The 20,203-nt window shown below is 44.0% G+C and overlaps 1 protein-coding gene across 1 annotated transcript in view; it reads left to right on the top strand.

Annotated features, from left to right (window-relative positions):
- LOC134551486 (ras and Rab interactor 3-like) overlaps window positions 1-14,454 on the top strand; it is a 153,445-nt gene extending 138,991 nt beyond the window's left edge. The window contains exons 25-27 of the mRNA XM_063399148.1: window positions 7,654-7,785; window positions 10,935-11,098; window positions 13,658-14,454. Coding sequence (XP_063255218.1) covers window positions 7,654-7,785; window positions 10,935-11,098; window positions 13,658-13,966 — 605 coding nt within the window. The 3' untranslated portion in view covers window positions 13,967-14,454. The remainder of the gene's footprint in view (window positions 1-7,653; window positions 7,786-10,934; window positions 11,099-13,657) is intronic.
- Window positions 14,455-20,203: the final 5,749 nt, after the last annotated feature.

A 20,203-nucleotide genomic window follows, 5' to 3' on the forward strand; every position in this document is an offset into this window, starting at 1 on the left:
TGAGCTGATGACCTGAATTTGGAGAGAAGCCAGGTATTAATTTGTGATAACCTGCAGTTGTTCAAGAGCCCACAGTCACCAAAGGTGCTTTTAGCTGTTCTGCTTTATTTTGTACTGGCAACAGCCTTGGAGCACTCATACAGGGATAGTTATGTCCCTGCTGAGCCTTACCTCAAGGTGATCTCTTGGATAATAAGCAGCAGGATTCAGTGACCAGTCTAGACACATTAACAGTAGAGCAAGAAACCACCCTCAGGGCTGAGCCTTAGCTGCAGGGTGGAAAGGACCTCTCACTATCTTCAGGTATTATGAGATTTGGACATATGTAGGGGAATTTGCTGTAACTTTGTGTGAAGTTTGAGAACAAATTTGGTTTAGATCAAGGACTTGCAAGCCTCATTAAAACCCACATGGGTCTCCTTCTGATGCTGGTGGTATGTTACGTACACAACACATTAGTTAGCTCAGGGCTGGAGTTTCTCTGTTAAAGGAAATATTGTTGTGTCACTTTATGCAACAGAAATGAGGAGTCAGGGAAACAATTCAAACCCCCCTACATATTTAAAATATTGACATTCATGAAATCAGATGGTTTCACTATGCTAACAAATGCACTGCATTTTGGCCAGCTCAGCTGTTTTCTCAACCCCGGCCAGCAGGGTGTAGGTTGGACGCTGATTCCACCCCATGCATCCAGTTCCCTCTCCCTTACACATAATCAGTGATGTATATCAGGGCTTGGCCAGAAAAAAAACTCGCTTGGAATTATGGAAATGTACTCCAATGAATTCAGACCTGAAAAGGAGACTAAGGGGAGAAAAATGCTGTATTCTAACTCTTGGAAAACAGTAGAATTAGAAAGAAATTGAGTGAAATGCCCTGTTGACCCACTTAGAAGTGAAATGTGTGGAAACTTCTTCCACAGAATGAACTGAACCCAGGTCACTTTCATTTTCCAGTGGCAAAGACAAATTTTCAGCAACCTGAAATATTTTTCTGACAGGGAATTCCAGCTGGTGGCAAGCAGAAGAGCATGCTGTGGGCTGTTCATAGCAGATTTCAGCATGTGGGAACTCCCCTTCTGCTCTCTGCCCATCTCAAGAGCAATAGCACAGGGCCCCTTTTGCTTTCAGCCAGCCATGAGGCAGCACAATGTTCTTGACACAGGGAGAGCAAAGGCCATGCTCAGCTTCCTGTGCAATAGCTTCTCCTTTTTGCTCCTTTTCCTCACTGCTCAATTAGACAGTTTCCTCCTCTACCAAAATCAGAGCAGGTGAAAGACAAAACTAATAATTCCCTCTGTCACAGGACCAAAATCAGTCTAGCTCTGTCAGAAACATTACTTGTTCAATAACATGGAAACTACTTGTGTTGTCTGGCTCAATTCGCAATTTGTCAGCTCAGGCCAGGTCTTTATTCACTTTAGGCTGGCCATAGGATGAGCTGACCTAAGAATATGGTTCCATTTCTCAAAACAAAATGTAAACACCACCTAATCAAGTACCTTTTCTTTTCAGACATGTATGAAAATACAAGTTTATTAACATTTTGAGACCCATGTACAGCAGTCCAGGTTTGGCCAGGATGTCCCAAGAGGTACCAAGTTTCCTATAAAACTAAGGACAGGCTTACTCAGGAAAATCTGTACTTGTGGTGGTGCCCATCTTTGCCCTGCTGAAACTTTTAAGTCCGCCTTGAATGACTCTATGTATATCAAGACATTTTAAGAAAGGAGATCTTTGGTTTGATTACAATTCATATTACATGACAAAATCTGTCAGATAATTTGGCTGTGGTTGAAATCCCTGACACTTTAGACTAAGAATCAAATGGGTCAGATCCTAAACAGTTTAAACTAGCATTTCTTCCTCAAGCTGAAGGCAATCAGCTTGTGGAAGTGATTCATCACAAGGCATTAGGAAGGCAAGTTCACACTCTTTGTCACACACCTTTCTCTCAAGAGACCACTGAGTACAGCTCCATGATAGAGTTGAAGTAGGACTAATCTCTGGCTACACCTTGCTGTAGGTGGCCACAGAGGGATATTGTGCCCAGCTTCCCATCATACACGTTGTGGAGTCAGTCCACGGAGTCCATATGATTCATCTGGCTACATACAGGTTTCTGCTTTAGAGTGGGATGACTCAAGGCAAACTCCAGTGACAATATTGATAAATTCACTACTGGTTATAAAAGAAATTAAGGGGCCCTGGTTCAGATGCTCATATGTACTATGTAGGCAGTGATATTAGTAAGTGAATCCTCACCAAAGGCACCATTGTGATAGTATTGAAGTGTCTCACTGAGCTTTTCCAGCTTCTATGCAAACTTAAATAACTGAACCATATGCCTCCAAGAATATAACAGACAATAAGAGTAAAATGCATTGAAAAAAGTAGATTTTGGAACCCCACACCCCACAAAATGGCTGGCATCTTTTCTGGCACTAGAAAGAGGCAGGAATCATGCAGCTCTTACATTTGGAAGGCATGCTGCAATATGCACAGGCACAGCTGGGCACATAGCTGATTTATGTAGAAACACAGTAATGTTATATAGAAAAAACCCTTATAATGTGTCTTTCAGAATTACTTTTACTCAGACAAAAGTTTAAAGGTACACTGTGTGATATGAGTAGAATGAGGATCTCTGCTTTTCATCAAAAACACAGGTGGCACCTGTAGAGTGAGAAATGATGCAAATCTATGGTGTGCACTGGCTGTGGTGTGCCTGGGTCACCCAGCCTCGTGCTGCCTGGGAGCTGTGGAAGAGAACTGATGGAAAAACAAAGCAGCAATAGGCATTGATTTATGGACACAATCTGTGGGACAAACAGGCCGAATTTGTTCAGTCCATATGTGGGGAAGATCAGGGCTGGAAAAGCTCTAAGTTTAGGCTGGAAGTTTAAAAGATGGGCAGACTGCTTTCAAAGGAGATTCAAGAAGAATGGAGGTACAATTTTCTTACTGCAACATTTCTAACTTAGGTGATCTACCTAAGATTATGGAATTGCATTTTTGGACTACCTTTGAACTGCACAGACAGCTGGACTATATAGTTCAAAACCATAGTTTGTACTAGCTATGGAATTGGCATCTGGTTTAATAATTTCTATTGCATAGTTTTACATGGATAATGTGCATAGTCTGCTTTTGAAAAAGAGGATAGATAGGACATATATTCCATCAGAATATTTCTCTTCCTTGCTTTTAGAATGAAGTTTTTCACCCCTACAGAACTGAGTGGCCAGATATCAGCTGCCCTGATGCACTCCTCTAAGGCTCTGCAGTTGACAGAAAACAAAGCTGTGTCTTCAGTGAGATAGCTGGGTTTATGGAAAGGAAACTGAACTCCAATACTTCAGCAGCCAGTGAAGAGTCCATGCTAGAAGCTGCTAAAGCTGTCAGAGAAATCCCATTACACTGCTTATTATCATATCTCACTTCTGAGAAGGAAAATAAAGCTATACATAACAGGTTTACTTTGATATCTTTTGGAAGAGAATATTTGTATTTAAGTTACTTTTAATGAAGACTGATGGATTAGAGATTTTGGGTTTTCTGCCATCTAGCACAGTTTCTACATTTGAATCAAAGAACCAGTTCAAATTTTTCATGGGGAGCGAATTCCTCTGATCTCTAAACCATACATTTTTGAAGTGAATTCATGCTGTCTGCATCTATTAACTCACTTAATTCACTATATCGCAAATTAAACCATGCTGAAAGTAGTATGGGATAGATAAGAGATGGCAAAATGCTAGTGTGTGGAAGGAAAGTCACAATCTTTTCTTATGATCTCCAACAAATCCCAGTTAACCATTTTGCACCTCAGGTTTCCCAGCTACAAACTGAGGCTAAAATTCCTATTTTGTGGAGATCTTCTAGATATCAAGCCAGTGTTTGTAAAATATTAGAGCAAGGTGCAGGGCATCACCCCTGTCTGCTGGTTTTCAGAATATACACAGAGAGAAAAGAAATGTATGAATGTGTTGAAATAGGCTGTAATTTCTTTATGGAGGCTTGGGCAGAATTCCAATTGCTTTAAATCATCTATTTAATTAATACTCATCTATTCAAGTGCTGCATCCCAGCCAGGAGCTGACGTGGTATTTGCTCTGCTATAAACATAATAGGATGAGTTTGTGGCAGAAGAGAAAGCTTATTTTAAGCTTCTTAGAGATATTTATGAAATAAATGTTTCCTGACCCCACAGGAAAGAAGGGGAAATAAAGCAAGCAAGTCATATCTGGAGTAGGACATCACACCTTGAATAGATAAACTCAGTCTCACTGTCACTGAGAGCAGTGGCGGGGTCAGAGCTAGATTTAACTCTGTCAGCTGCAAAAATTCCCCTCTGTGAGAGACCACAGATGGAGCAAGCCACACAGGTCTAGGAATTTGGCTCAGGCCCAGCTTGAAAATAGGGATAAGGAGGCAGCAGCCTGCAGAGAATAGCCCTGCTGCAACTCCCAGATGGACACTGGTGCCTTTCATAAAACAGGAACCATGTGCATTACACGGTGCTGAAGCGACCTGTCAGGTATCTCAGTTCACAGGCATTATTTCATCTGTCTTTGTAGACTCCTGCTTCTGGTCATATTTGAGTTGCTGACAGCACTTATTGTCCCCATGGATGGACTGAGATGCAGGGCACCTCAGGGCCATGCTTGGACTGATTGCTGTACATGTCAAAGCTAGTCCCTGCACCTGCAGGGGCCAGGAGAACAGGAGACAGAGTCCTGCCCTCTCAGGTGCCTCTCCTTGGCTCCATGTGCATTCAGTGGAGAGGTGCTCTTGAGATGCCCACAAGGTGCAATACCATGCCTGACCTGCCCTTGGCCACACAGGAGGTTTGTGGCAACACAGAGCTTGATCAATGGTGATTAGTTTTCTTCTCCTTTGTTGACATACTGTGCTCATACTGACTTCAGCTTTTGCTACAGATGTGGTTATTTAAAATTGGGTGTTGTATAGCCACAGGTGGATTAAGATGGTGTCTAGTAATTTATACAGGTTGTGAGCAAACAGCATATGGAACTAGTGTTCTTTCCATTATTTCAGTCAGACACTGCTGCTCAGCATTTACTACTCAAAAAGAAGTAGATCAGATTTTCATATTTAAGGCATATAAACAGCTGGGAGTCCAATAATATTTCTATGAAGTCTTAAAGGTGAGAAGAGTTTATACCAAAGACTGGAGGGCAGAGCAGCTAGATCAGCTTATAGAAATGAGATAAACAGCAGGAAAAATACCTCTCCCTGCCTGATTGTAGTTAAACCACTTCTCAGACAACAAAAAAGAAACAGAGATATTCTGTAGGCATTCTTTAGAATTTTTCTCTAACTTTTACTTCTGTTGACACCAGAAGTTGATGAAAGGGGACATGGAATTGTTTAGTTCCAAGCTGCGGTTTCCATTCTGCATTGGTCAATCTGTTCTCTGTTCATGATCTATTTTGGTGACATGTAAAAAAACACCAACCAACCAGTCAACAACCCAAGGTTTTTTTCCAGTGAATACAAATTTATATTGTGAAGTAGCAACTTTTTTGATGGTCTATCAACACGACATGAATTAGTCATTAAAGAGAAGTAGTAGGGAAATTCTGCTATTGGTGTTGCACTGGAAATCCCTTGGTCTTCAGGAAACTAGAATAATTGTATCCAGGCCGCTGCTCAGTAACGACTAGGTCACAAAGAAGAAGTTTTTAATGAAGGGAAAAATAAGCCTAAAAAATCTTTGGTATTTTGTATTCCTTTACACTAGAACTAACTAAGTTGTTGGCTTCTGGTATACTTGGAGTAAAAGAATAGAACTTTTGCTGCAAAGTTTTTCTGTTACATTTTCATGTCTCAGTTATGTCTTTTTTTTATTTTTTCCTGGAAAATATTAAACAGCTGTAATACTAAGCTGCTTGTATTAAGGTAATGTATATGACAGTAATGAATTAGGCCCTTCACAGAGCTAAAGCTTTCACAGAGATATAAGCCAAGGGAACAACAGACAAAAAAATGTTTTTCCAGATGCTAATGGAACAGTGAAGTCCATTTATAGTTTTGTTGAAGACCTAAGGCTGTGTTTTTTAACTAAAGGCAGCCAAAACAAAACAAAAAAAATCAGAACTGAAAGCGTTAATCCGGCTTTCATTAAATATATAGTCTATGTTGTGGCATGTGTGGGCTCTGTTAGAAACAGACTGAATTACAGCCCTGATGATCTCTCATTCTCTAACACTTTGTTTTAAATGGATCAACTCTCTGTTCACTAGATGTATTACTGGGTTTATTTCAAAGCCACACTTTTTTTTTTAATCGGGGGCTAAGCTCATGTTTATTTGAGGCTTCAGAAGAATATCTTTCTTTGCCAGTGGGGAATCTGCGTCAGCTATGAATGACAAAAAAAGAAATCTGACTCATGGCAAATATTTGAAATAAGTCAGTAGGAACATTTGAGAAATAGGAACGTATGTCCTACCATGGAAGAGCATGTGTGCTATGGGCCAAAAATGGCTAGAGCACAATTTCACCAAACTGACATCAAGGGTGGCTTTGATTCCTTGAGGTGAAACAAGCAGTTCTCAAGTGAGACACACAAAGTCCATGAAACCAACATATCCAAGTGCAGAGGTGAGAAAAAAATCCCCACAGCCTGAGGAAAGACATTCAGAATGAAAGCAGATTAGGTTAAGAGGAACGGTCAGCTCCGAATGTTGGGTCTGGTAAGAAACTTGCTATTGTGGGTTTTCCATGATGAATTTATGACATGTTGGTTAAAAGTGAAAGTATCTTTCAAATGACAAAAGTTATTCTTGTGTTCTTTGTGGTTTATGCAGGGAAGCTTCAGTTTGGATTCTATTTTAAGTAGTAATTGTTTATAATGATGACTGTTAGCATGCTCTTTTCTGTCCTTAGAGATCCCAAAGAGCCTCTACAGACTGTATGTATATTAGATGATTTTATTAATTTAATTGATACAAATGTTTTAAGCACAGGAAATATTGAGCATCTGCTGCACACCAATTTCAAAAACTAGGTTTAAGTCCAATGTGAAAATCTTACTGTTTTCTTAGCTAGACAGCATAGTTAGAAAGATGATTCCTCTAGTGTCCTAGCTCCTGGGAGATTGTTTTAATTAGGATCACGTAGAGTGATGTTTTGCTTTCTGAAGGGACATAAACACTGAAGTCCTCAGTCCTAAAACCACTGTCTCAAATTCTATATTTTGGTTTTTGATATGACTCACAGAGTAACCCTAAGAGAATAAATACCCCTAATGCATGTAGACAACTTCCCTACTAATATTGCCAACCTGAACTGCAGCCTTGATGTCAGTATCCAATCAGAGAGACAAGCTGGAAGCCTTGCACTCTTCAAAAATTGCCAATTGTTGGTGATCAATGAAGTTAAGTTTATATTTCTCCAGAAATTTTTCAAGATCCTGTTTTGGGCTTGAAGCAAGTTTACTTACTTTTTCGGTGTTCTAAATTTCTGTTTTTCAGCATTTTTTCCTTGCTGATGCTTTTGAGTTTTAACTCTTCAGGTAACATAAGCTAAAGTCTGCAAAGGACTCAGTGTGTGAGGATCTGACACTGCTGTGTGGGAACATGATTTTGTGGTGTCATTGGATCCCTCTGTGCTTCTCTTTGCTCAGGGAAGCCGTATGGTGCAGATGACTTCCTCCCTGTGCTCATGTACGTGTTGGCCCGCAGCAACTTGACTGAAGTCCTTCTGAACGTGGAGTATATGATGGAGCTCATGGACCCTGCTCTGCAGCTAGGAGAAGGTAAGAGCACCCTGTTTGCTCATGGGCTATGCACCTTGGAAATATCATTTGTCCCACTTCAGTGCTTGTGAAAGTGGGGCAGCAGGGCTCTGGCTAGATTTTGTGGATAATGCTTTGGCCAATCTTTTCAAATCTGAAGCTCTAAAATTTTTGCCAAACACTTTAACTCCTCTTAGCAGTGCAGTGCCTTAAGACACAAGCTAAAAAGCCAGGGACTCATCCTAAATGGTAACTGAGGTGCTAGATTAGCAACCTAAACAGAGACATCTTGTGTTCCTTGGCCCAAAGGCTGAAAAGCTGGAAGGTTTTTGCTAAAATTAAACAGTGCTGCAAACAATTGTGCAGATACTTTTATTTATTCCAGTGAGAAAAGAGCACATTTCCTAAACTGCATTATATGCCTGAGGGCTACATTCTCATAGTCACTCCACATCTAAATTTGAGTGCACCTTCTGAAATGTTCTCTGAGCACCATAGCGAGACAGAAAATAAAGTTAGGTTGGTTAGAAAGGAACATTGAGTTTGGAAGTGACTAAAGACCTCTGTTATCAGAGAGATAAATACCCCAGGGAACTGTGGGGCCCTAGTTCTTAAATATAGCTTGGAAAGCACATGCTTCCCAAGTGACAATTATACACTCTGAATTAGGAACACAGACCATTTATCACCAAGTAGACACTAAACCAATAAAATGGGGTTTATTTTAGACTTTGCTTTGGTAAGTAAAGAGAAAGGAATCCTGGATGAACAACAGCAGAGGAATTTTATTTATATTAAATGAGGATATGAGTCTGAAATTAAGCATGTCATCCCAGCACAGTGCAGAGTGGAACAAAAGGAAATACTAATAGGTTGATTACAGTACATTAGTGAGGTGTTTCTGCACAGACTAGTTTTTCTGCTTGAGCAGAATTCTTAGCAGAAAAAAAAAGTTAGCTGAAACACGGCAATTTGTGGACATAACCAAGCTGGTTTTGGTGACTACTCTGCAAACAGGGTCTTCATTCCAATGGGGCACACTACCAGGCTGGCTACTGAAGTCACCTGGGCTGGGCAGCTCAAGATATTGAAAGCAAAGCTGGCTGGAAGTTCTCTTAGCTCAAAGATGCAAAGACTCTGGGAAATGTGTACTCCAGTCAAAAGGGAAAATTTTTGTGAGGGAGTTCCAGATCAGACTGACTGAATAATCACATCAAAGAGAACACTGGGAGTAACTACAGATGTGAGGAATGGGGTGAAAAAAAGAACATCCCAGCAAAGACAGCTCTGAGATCACAAAGTGTAGAACTGGCAAAATTTTACTTGTAGTTAGGCCTTTCAAAGTTGAATAGCAAAAGGTGTTCAGGTACAGAAATTAAAAGGAAAGAGGTAAAGCAGAAGTGAGAAAACTGTGCAATTGCATAGGTCATTATACAAAATCACGTCAGTTTTGCCTCCAAATCAAAAATATACTTTGAATTCATTTAATAGCAGTGGTGATGCTGACTGTTGGGGCAATGGCAAGGACAGATTACAGGAACAACTGGATGGAAACAAAGAAATTGGAAATGGGCAAAAACTTAATTCTTAAAAAAGTTGTGAAGAATTCCTGTTGTGGGGGACTCAGAGCTCTTCCTCCCTGGGTTCTGAGGGAAGGATACACCCAGGTCCCATCACAGCTGCCTTTGACTCAGCCAGAAGAGGAGAAATACTGAATGACAGACAAAGGAGGGTAGTAACTGTATTTAAGAGGAGAAAAGTGGCACTTTTAGGCTTCTTAGTCTATTCTCAGCATCTCTTTGTGGGAGACAGTGAAGAAAAACGCATGTTTTGAGCACAAACCTTTGAAACTGAAGGACACTCCTCATTGATCCACCAGAGTCCAGGAAGCCAAATGGCAGTGTCTTGGTCTTTCCTCTCCTACACCAAACTTTCCTGATGCTCTGAAAATACTGCTCTTAAGTCAAGTGCTGTCTTTGCCTCGCTGAAGCAGCCAGCCACGCTGACCGCGGGCTCGGCAGGCCTGAGGAGCCCCCCGGGAGCCGCGGGCTGCCGAGGGATGGCTGATGTGCGAGTGCCATCTGGAGGCACCGCAATTGGCGCACAGCTCCGGCCGAGCAGTGCTCAGCTGTCCCCTCTGCCGGGCAGGGATGTCCCCTCTGCCGGCAGGGCTGTCCCCTTTCCGGGCAGGGATGTCCCCTTTCCGGGCAGGGCTGTCCCCGCCGCCGCGGCTCCGCAGCTCGGCGAGCCGGCTCTGCCCGAGGCCGGGCCCGGCTGAGGGCGGAACAGGGAGACCAGCACCTCCCCACCCTGGCTCGGGGCTGCCCTGCGGCCAGGGCAGCACCTCTGTCCTTGTCAGGGCTTATTTCTGTGGCTGAAACCGGTTTTTATCATGGCCCAGCTGCCACCCTGTGGCTGCAGTTGGTTATTTATTTCCTGCTGCAAGCAGCGCCGCAGCAACCGGGGAGTTCTGAGGGAAAAGGGCTTTGGCCAGTTTACCCTGTTTCTCTGCATTACCAAGATTTCTCCTGCGGCTCTGAACAGTCCAGGAATTACAGGTGGACTACTGAGATGGCTGAGTAGTCAATAAAGAAGGGAGGGAACAGAGGATGACTTGTTCCTGCAGGTCTGAGACAGCCCTCAACAGGGCTGAGCCCACAAGGAGCCTTGAAATCCAAACATTTGAGTAGTGTAGCTGGAGCTGGGGGCTGGATCCAGGCTTTGTGCTTCTCCTGCAGTAATCTACTATTATTTCTATTTCCCTGCATGACAAGGACTGCTCAGGAGCCCAGGTTACAGACTGGCATGGGCCCTCTCAAACACAACAAAAAGATGGCCATAGCCCAATGGATAAACATCTGTGGCTTGGGCTTGTTTGTCAAAGCAGTTTTGGGGGCTGTTTCCTTTCAGCTTGTGTTCTCTCCCAGGACATCTACAGCCTCAGTAGCCTGGGCAGCAACACTGATGTGGGGCAGGAGGGGCTGGAGGACGCTGTTCATTCGGTGTCCTTCACTTGGTTAACACCAGTGACCCCTGCACTCCCTCCAGCAAGGCACAGGCAGTGCAGGGTCAGCCAGCTGCCCCTGTGTGGCATCAGCAGCAGGGTGGGGGAGGACTGACTGAATCACCCTGAAGGTGTGATGTTCATACAAGACTTTCCCCTTTTGCAGGCTCCTATTATTTAACCACCACCTACGGGGTCCTGGAGCACATAAAGAACTACGACAAAATCACTGTGACGCGGCAGCTGAGTGTGGAGGTTCAGGACTCCATCCACCGCTGGGAGCGACGGAGAACACTCAACAAGGCCCGGGCGTCCCGCTCATCCGTGCAGGTAGCTGGCATTATATCCTAGGGGAAAAGCCTGCATGCTTTCTCCAGACTTAGAAATCTTTAACATGGTAATTATTTTCAAATGAAATGCATTGAAATCACTATTAAAGAGGAAGAGTACATCTGGGGCAAGATTTCCAGATCTTAAAAAGTCACACCACATTTGAAATACATACTACTTAGGAAATAAATTTGGAAATCCTGAAGTACCTTTATAATATTTTAGTATTGAATATGACTGCAAAGTGGTTTTTTCGTTCATTCTCAAAGGAGTTGTGCTAGGAGCCTTTTCATGTGGGAGCTTTGGTGGGGACTCACAAGCCCCTCTTAGTCATCACCCTTAATGCCTGGGGAAATCATGGGCTGCACTGAAATGGGAGCAGGCTATGCAGGGCTGCTTGTTGATGGTGTAAGATGTAGGAGGGCCTGAGACATCCCAAGAGCCAGTCAGTCAGGCATCTTCCAGAGCCTGTCCGGCAGCAGGAAAGACCTACCAAGGTCTGGTTAGTTTTGAAGCCCGTTAGTTTTGAAGCATGGCCTGGCAAAGATCTCCCAGTGGGAGAGGGTCCCAGGACAGATGGGTGCTCTGGGCCTCCAGCCGTGGTGAGGCTAGTCCAGACAGGCAGGATACTCTGCCAGCCCCATGTGCTGTGATCAAATTGTCATCCACAAGGAGGCAGCAAAGGCCACGTCTCACATCCTGTAGAACTGAAAATTGCGCATGCCGAGGGGGAAGCCAGGAGAAAGTCTCCTGTGGGGGAGAGTAGTCCATGCAAAACCATGGAGATGAACAGGTTTCCCATATTGCAGTCAAACCAGTCCCTGATGATCTCAGAAACTGTGAATGGTGGATGAGATACAGCAAATATCCATCCAGCCCTGAGTGCTGCTCTGGCAGTAGCAGAGCAGTACCTAGCAGTACCTAGTGTTATAAAATGCCAGGACAAATTTATTGCCAAATTCAATAATTTGGTTTATTAACATCCAAATTACAAAATTTAGAATCAAATTATAACAATTTCAAACAATAAAAACAAAACAATACGAACCCCACAAACAGCGAAACTTACTTGACAGAAGTTCTCCCGGGAAAAGTTGAGCCAAGGGTGACCCCAGAGACACAGGACCTGGCAGCCGGTGTCTCTAGCTGGGTTCACCAATTTGCCATGTTCGAGGCTTGGTTTTTATACTCTTTATTCTGCCTCTGACAATATTTCCCCATACTTCCCTTTGTTTCTTGGTTAGTTATTCAAACCCAAATTCGTCTCCGGTCGGATTGAAAAAGAGCTCCCCTCCCAAGTCCATGTGTTAATATTCAGTTTTTATGGATCCTTATAGTTGATGAATGTTCGAGATATGGGTGATATTGCTTGATGGTCTGTGAAAGTGGCTCCCGAGGTGTGAGGTGCTGATACCGGCTCATCTCAACAGGTCCCTTCCCAATACTTGAGAAGGCTGCAAAGTCTTTTGTTCCCTTCTGAATGGAGACGCCTGATTTTCAGGGTGGTCAGTTTCACCATCTGCTGCAGAAACCTCCTGAAACACAGACTTTTACCTGATATAAATTTATACAGCTTTATAATTTTCCAGTTTATCATAAGAACATGAATTAATCATCTCACGTTTTTCACACTAGCAATACCTAGCCAGCCTAGCATGGAGCATAATAGCTGAGCAAGCAAATGACACATTTTCCCAGAAGATTCCCACCACCTCCAGCAGCTGAAGGGCTTTGAATGAGGGGTAGTATCAGAGACATGAAAGCCCATATTAGGCAGCACTAATATGTTCAGCAGGCCTCTGCCCATCCTTCTGCCTGCCTAATCTACTGCAGTGGTACTCCTTAAATGTAGTTTGGAAGCCCATAGTCCACGCATTTGTAAATTCCCCTTCTGCTGGGGAACCTCATTATTTTCTGAACAAAATGATTGGGATTTGTTTTGAAGTTCACAGACGCAAATGAAACACACAGGTTCCAGCTCTCTAGATTCTATTTGTTGTGTGTTTGGCAAGATGGAAGTTGCCACAACAGTCATTACCGCCTGAAACAGCAAATCAGCCTTCTCAGCATAACTTCTGCTATTTTCTTACTGATAGGAGGAAGTTCAGAGGACATGATCTCAAGGTGCTGTTTGGGTGATAGTGAAGTTGCAAGGTCACCACACGGCTAGCCCTGTCCCATTTCTGGGAAACAGAGGGTTTTCAGGCCAGACCTCTGACATTTGTGGTGTTATTCTTGTCTGTCACATCTTTGCAAAACCTTTCTTCAGGAGCTGTAAAAAGATGGGAGAACGAACCATTGCAGATCATTCTCTAAGGATATTCACTAAAATCAGAAAAAAGACTAACTTCCGTGTCTTTATGGTAGTAATTATTTGGGAAAGTGCTAATTTAAGCATTTGCTGATTCAGAGCCTGCCAGAGGGAAGAAAGGAGAAAATAACTAGGACTGGAGGATATGCGGGAGCTCTGGGCAGCTAGAGCTTTTTGACTGAATTCTCCCTCCTTCAGTCCTGGGTTACTATGTTAACTGCAAGGTCTCTCCTCATGTTTCTCTTCAGGATTTCATCTGTATCTCCTTTCTGGAAATCAGTGGTCAATCAAGGACACTCGCTTCCCGTCGCGACACCACAGCTGAGCAGCTGGGCCAGCAGTGTGCCGAGAAGTTTGAAGTGTCCCATCCCAAGGACTATGGACTCTTTGTCTATGTTGAGGACCAGTGGCTGCAGCTGGACAAAGATGCCCTTCCTCACCATATCAAAGCCTCCCTGTTGAAGAGCGAAAGCAAGAAAGATTTCCATTTTATTTATAAACCAATAGACCATAAAACCCCACCAGTTCCAATTGTCAAAGAGTCAGACTTTTCCTAAGGGCCATGCTGCTTTTCTTCTGTCTTTGCTGTCATCCTGGAAGAGCTGGATAATTTATGTTGTGAGAGCCTCTGGTATCAGCAGACCTCAGAAGTTCTCTGGCGTGTGGCCTTCAACATAGGGCAGATGGGCTAATTGTAGATGGTGACTGAACACACAGCATTTCTTGGCAGAGGTCATTTTCAGAAGTAAATGGAGCATTCAGGAGAACATTCAGCCTCTGGAAAACTTGAAGTATCAATCCTCAGAACCTCTCAGCTCTAATCAGCCAACACTGCAGGACGTAAATGAACAGTACAGAAAATCCAGAGATCTTGCAAAAAGGTGGACATCTACTTTACAATAAATGATGGCAGGTCTGAATCGCTTCTGTCTGTGCACAAGGCCTTTGAAAGTCCTGCACACATCTCAATCTGTTTGGAGGTAAGACCATGTTTGTGCCTTATGGTATCTGTTCACGCAGTTTAAATAAATTGGGTTTTTTCTGATGTATTCAGTGGCATAGGGTTGCCACCTGTAGCAGAACTCCATCTCTGTCTTGCTGTCAACATGCCTTTTCCTTTGGAATCCACATAACTACAAACAGTGCAAGATGACCCTGTACTTTCACTAAGAATGTGTTTTTTGCCTTCTATCTATTTGTCACTCAAATCAGGTAGCATAGGCATTTTCATCAATATATTTTTCCTAAAGATTGAAAGTCTTCACCATTGGTTTTACATGTACAGCAGTTTTATTCAAGTTGGTTGTTTGATAGTGTCTGTTTAATTGTATATTTATTTCAATATGTGATATGGTGCAATTATTTTAAAATAAGCCTTTGTAAAGAACTTAATAATTTGCCCAGTGTATCAAACCAGATTAAAATGTGAAAGTCAAAAGGAGTTAGAATTAAATACCAATCCCTTTTTACATGGTTGTCATTTCCACAAATGTTATCCTAGCAGTAAATCCCACCAGGTTTTAACTTTAATAAATTCAGGCTGTTGCAGACAGAACTTTCTCATTCTCCTTTCTATGTGTGCTTTTAGTCATTCAGTCATTACAGACTTAAAATTCCCTGAACAAATTCCCACAGAATATACTGAATCAATGCAAAAATGCATTTCATGAAATTTGAAAACAGTTTTTCGGAATTGGATAATGGAAGCTCAGATAATGAACCTTAATTTCAAGACAGGTCCATGTCTTCTAGTTGCCTTCATACAGGCAAGGTTCCCTCTGCAAACACAAAATACTGGGTTGTCTGCATGCAGGAAGCCAGTAACCTCCACTGTAGCTCCACCAATATGGAATCAGGCCAGCAAAGCTCTGATTACAAAATGGTGTTTTACTCTGGGTTTTGCTCAACTTGTTATTGTTTCTTCCCAGTAACATTCAAAAGAGATTTAGGGCACCTTGGGCCAAGTTGCCCAAGGTCTCTGCCTTATTCCTGAAGCTCCAAGGATAAAAGGATGGTGTTACATTTAGCTGGTCCTTCTCTGAGTCTCTGGGGCTTGAAATAAATGTCCATGTCTGTGTGCCCCAGCTGTAGCCAAATCTGCATACAGATAGCAAACAGTGCTCTGCATCTGCCAGCATGGGCTGTGTGTATATATTGTGGGGAAGGCACAACAACCAAGAATGAGGAACAGTGAATAACAGCAGTCTTGGTTTTGAGGATATCATGTGCAGAGTTTGCAGTGCATGACAGCACAGCTGACTCCAGATTCATGGTTATTTCTGCTTTGTGCAGCTGTTGGCACCTCTGCCTTGCCTCTGGGCAGCCCATCTGCAGGATGCCAGAGCTGAAGCCCTCCCCTCAGGCTGCCATCACCCTCCTGCGGGGCTGTGTGCTCCTGCTGCAGCCTGGGCTGCGCTCAGGGTGACACTTGGGACGCCGGGGCTGAACCTGAGGCACAGGTTTCCAGTACCCATCTGGGAGGTGACGCTGCTCTCAGGGCCCTGAGGGCACTCACAGGTGGGGCTGTCTCCAGCGCCTCCCCAGTGCTTCCTCCATACCTCCCCACCCTGCCCATGGTCCAGGACTCCGCTTCAGCCTCCCAGGGCTGCCAGCCCCTGCCCCAGTGACGCTGCAGCAGGAGTGGTCTCCAGCTTCCCCTGCCCTCAGCCTGTGCCCCATTCCCCAGGGAGGTGCTGGATGTCCAGACCTGGGGCTTCCCCTGATGCTCCCCTGATCCTTGAACTGATCAGATTATCACTATAGTATAACACAATCAATGAGCCTAAAAGTAATTTGATGTGCAAGAGGTTAAAGTAGAAACATGGAAGGAAAGAAACTAGGACTGTTCTGCTGGATATTTGTGCAGAGCAACTGGACTTTGCACCAGTCAGGGTCAAGCAACTGATTAAAGAAGTGAAGCACTCCAGCACCTCACAGTGTCCTGGGACATCTGAATCACCAGCAGGGCCTTGGGGCTAGGGAGAAGTACAGGATATAGAGCTGGTCAGTGGAGCCTGTGGAAACAGGGCTAAATCACTGCAATCCCAATGGGCTCAGACCTAAATTTATTAATGTCTAGACCCAAAATTGCAGATTCCAGTTTTTGAAATGCAAGGAGTGCCTTGACCATTTGAATTTATGTGGGCTTTTCTCAAATTGCACGTACAACCTTTTCCTCTGGCATAACAACTGCAAAGCTCTGATTTGTTCTGCAAAAGCTGCCCTGGCTCTCCCAAACCCAGAGATTATTGACAGTAATGTGAATTAATGTGCCTGCCTGAGCTGCCTGGAAGGAAACCCCTGTGCTAGGGCTCAGTGCAGAGTGGAGTGTGCTCAGAGGCTGTGGGGAAACTGGCTTGTTTGGTCCCATCATATAAACCATCAGAAACATTTAAACATACAGACTCTGAGATATGGGGGCGACATGGCCGCAGCCATCCCTTGTCAGGGAGTGTAAGCTGGGAAATGACCCATATGATGGTATTTTGGATGACCCAGGAGAGAGAAGGATGCTGCCTCTAGAAGCTCACAGCTCTGTGGCACTCAGGCTCTGCCTGCATTAGGGTCACACAGAAACAGCCTGCCTGGAGCAACCATGCCATTGTTTGGGTGACCCTGGCAAAGCGCTGGTTCTCCAAAATGGAGATTTCTGGAGCAGTTCAGCAGGTCCCTTCCTCTGCATTCTGCACTGCTTTGGGCAGGTATCTGGCATTTCGGATGGTGTAAGAAAAAGAAGTCAAATATGGGAATGAAATGGTCAGTTTTCAATGTTCCATGGGATTTTGTTCATTGGCTTTTCCATGGGGTTTCCTCATGCTGCAGCCCAGGCAAAGAGGAAGCAGCCCAGCCCGTGATCTCTGGCCTCCCCTGGTTAGTCAGGATGGTCATGCTGGGACTCACGTGCTGGCCCTCATGTGAGCCCTCAGCAGACAAGAGTGTTCCAGGAGGTTTTGACCAAGTAGGGTTGAGAAATCCAGCCAAGGCCTCTTCAAACACTCATTTGCCAAGAAACGTTGTGCAATGATCACTCATTGACTCACAAGGAAAGGATCCCAGTGTGAAAGAGAGGAACAGGGAGACCTGCTGAACCCAGCAACTTCTGCAGAGAAACAACCAGCCTGTGTCCACTGCATGCACAGCTGATTTAACGCCAGTTTGCACCCAGTGACACCATCTGTCAATAATTCACTGAAATAATTATACTGGCAGGTCAAGTTTATCCTAAAATAAAAGCCACTGAGATCAAAGGGAGTGTCCATGCTGAATTCAAGAGCTTTTGGGCCTCCTCATGCTCCAGTCCCCAACTGTACTTTGAAACCTGGCACGAGACTGGCTTTTTACTATGGGCTTGTAGAGTGATTGAGGCTGGCCGGGACCCCTGGGGGTCACCCTCTTCAAACAGGACTGCCTCCAGGGTTGTTCAGAGCCCCATTCTTTCAGTGCTGGAGTCTCCAGGGTGATGCAGTTTTCCTGGGGCCCTAGTCCAGCATTTTAACACCTTGAATTGGAAAAATATTTTCCTCCTATCCAGCTGCTGTGCAAGCCCAGCCTGTCCCACCAGCATCCGTCCCTGGATGGGTGCTGCTAGTGTGGGATACCAGCCAGCTCTGCCTGTGGTGCAAGGCTTACAGAATTGTAGGACTTTTGCTGTCCTCCACATCTTTTGGGGTATTGTGTCCCTAGGAAGGAAACAGCTTCTGATTCAATATTGCCTGAGATTTTGGCACAAAATGCTGCTTCAAGTCAGCACTTTAGTTTAAGCTTCCTTTTCCTCTGCTGCCCCCTCCATCCCTGTTCTCACAGGCAGAGGCTGAGCACAGGAATGAGAGGCCTTCAACCTCCTGCCCTGATGGCCACAGGTGCTCAGCATTTACCCTAAACTGTCCTGATGAGACAAGATGCAACTTGAAGAAGCTTCAAGTTTGCAGAGAGCTAAAACAATATTGGAATATCTAAAAAAGTGCATTATTTCCAACTCAGGTGAACTGCTTTGTGCTTCATCGCTGGTAAGGAAGGGAGGGTGGTTACCAGTGCTCTGAACAAAGCTGTGTCCATCTAAGTTTGCATTACACAGAAGTAGCCAGCACACAGTGTACCGTGGAGGCTGACCTGGACCTGCCCCCCACGTCCTCTCCAAGGAAAGGCAGTGGACTCCTGTGCAGCAGGATGTTGGGTAAAAACACATACTGGATTTGGCACACAGGTCAGAAAAGGCCCTTGGACTCCATTCCTAGCAACAAGGAGGAAGACAGGAAACCTTGGCTACAGTGAATGAGACTCTTCCTGAGGCTATGGATATACACAACTTTTTCGCTATTTTTGTAAATAACACAGCCTCAACTTTGCCCTGTTTTGTCTGGTAGTGACAATTAGCTAGAAATGTGACAGTTTTCCATATTTTGCATTCCAGCATCCCAACATTCTAGGAATGATAGGATGAGCAACTGCATACCTGCAGGAAGAGCAAGGGTGTCTGTACTTGCCCAATTCACCACAGGATACTCTGGTGTAAGAACGAGGTTGCACAAGCCTAAGATTATTTTCTCATTAGATTCTATTACCATCACAAAATAAACAGCCTGCCATGCAGGTACTAAGTCTGTGTGACGCTATTTGGAGGCCTTAAAACAAATGTATTGATCAGTGTAGGTGAAGGTTTTTGGTTTTTTTCTTCTATGGGGCTGTTCCCTGACTGAAAAGGAAATGGGTCTCTGGATACGAACTGAAAATTCAGAGCATGGATGAGAACCTGCTCCATCTCAGACAGCATTGTGGGTGCAGTGACATCCTCAGTCTTTCAGTTTGCCACATACCTGAGGGAAGGGGCAACAATGACATTTAGGATGGTAAAGCTATGGAAATCACTTGCAAGAGGAAAACAGAACAAAATCCCACTCTCATGTTTCGGCTTTGCATCCTCAGAGCTACAAGAGTCTGCAGGAGGGTCAGGGCACATGATGAAGTGCCACCTGGGTGTCAGTGATGGGTGAAAATAAAAACATGCCAGCAGCTGATTTCTCATCTGATAATTACTTTCTGAGGTCTACTTACTATAGCTGGAGACTTTGGGTCATAATGTGACATCATCTATGAGGAACATGGAGGCATCTTTTTTAACCTCTGCATTCTAGATGTGAAAATCCAAAAGAACAAAAGCCTCTTCTGAATACTTCAGCAGAAAAATGGGCATATATAAAGGATGAAAAAAAATGTTAAACCTATGAATTGATGGTGCTAAGTGCTTGAGAAGCAGTCTGGTTTTCTGGGGCAGAGAACAACTCCAACAGGGCTTTGAAAGAGTAATTTCTGCTGCTCTAAGGAGCTCTTAGTGTGCTCTTTCATGGTGACAGCCAAAATGACTAAGAGGTGTCTGTGGGGTCAGCCCTTCCTCCTCCCATCAGGGAAACAACTGCAACACATGCAGGCAGTCACGAATTTCAGACTCTTATTTTTAGATTTCTGCCAAAAAAACCCAGCTTTACAGCTGAGAATAAACAAGAAGCAACTCAAAAGCAGCACATATCTGAACTTCCAACAACTCCCAAGGTGCAAACTTTCATCTGTTAATTCAGTAAACCTTAATGCCACAGGGTTTTACCTTTTCCATTGATCCTGATACTAGCTGTGCTCTGGGATCAATCTCTCAGCAGTGTTCATGAAGCTGATCATGCTCCTCCTGGTTTTACCTAGCTCTTCTTTTATATAGAAGTAGCAGTTACATCTCTACAACCCCTTTCCTCCATGTGGAGATACCCAGAACTCTCTCCATCCTGGTGATGTTGGTTCAGTTTTTA

This window comes from Prinia subflava, chromosome 5 (genome assembly GCF_021018805.1).
Source record: "Prinia subflava isolate CZ2003 ecotype Zambia chromosome 5, Cam_Psub_1.2, whole genome shotgun sequence".
Taxonomy (NCBI): Eukaryota; Metazoa; Chordata; class Aves; order Passeriformes; family Cisticolidae; genus Prinia; species Prinia subflava.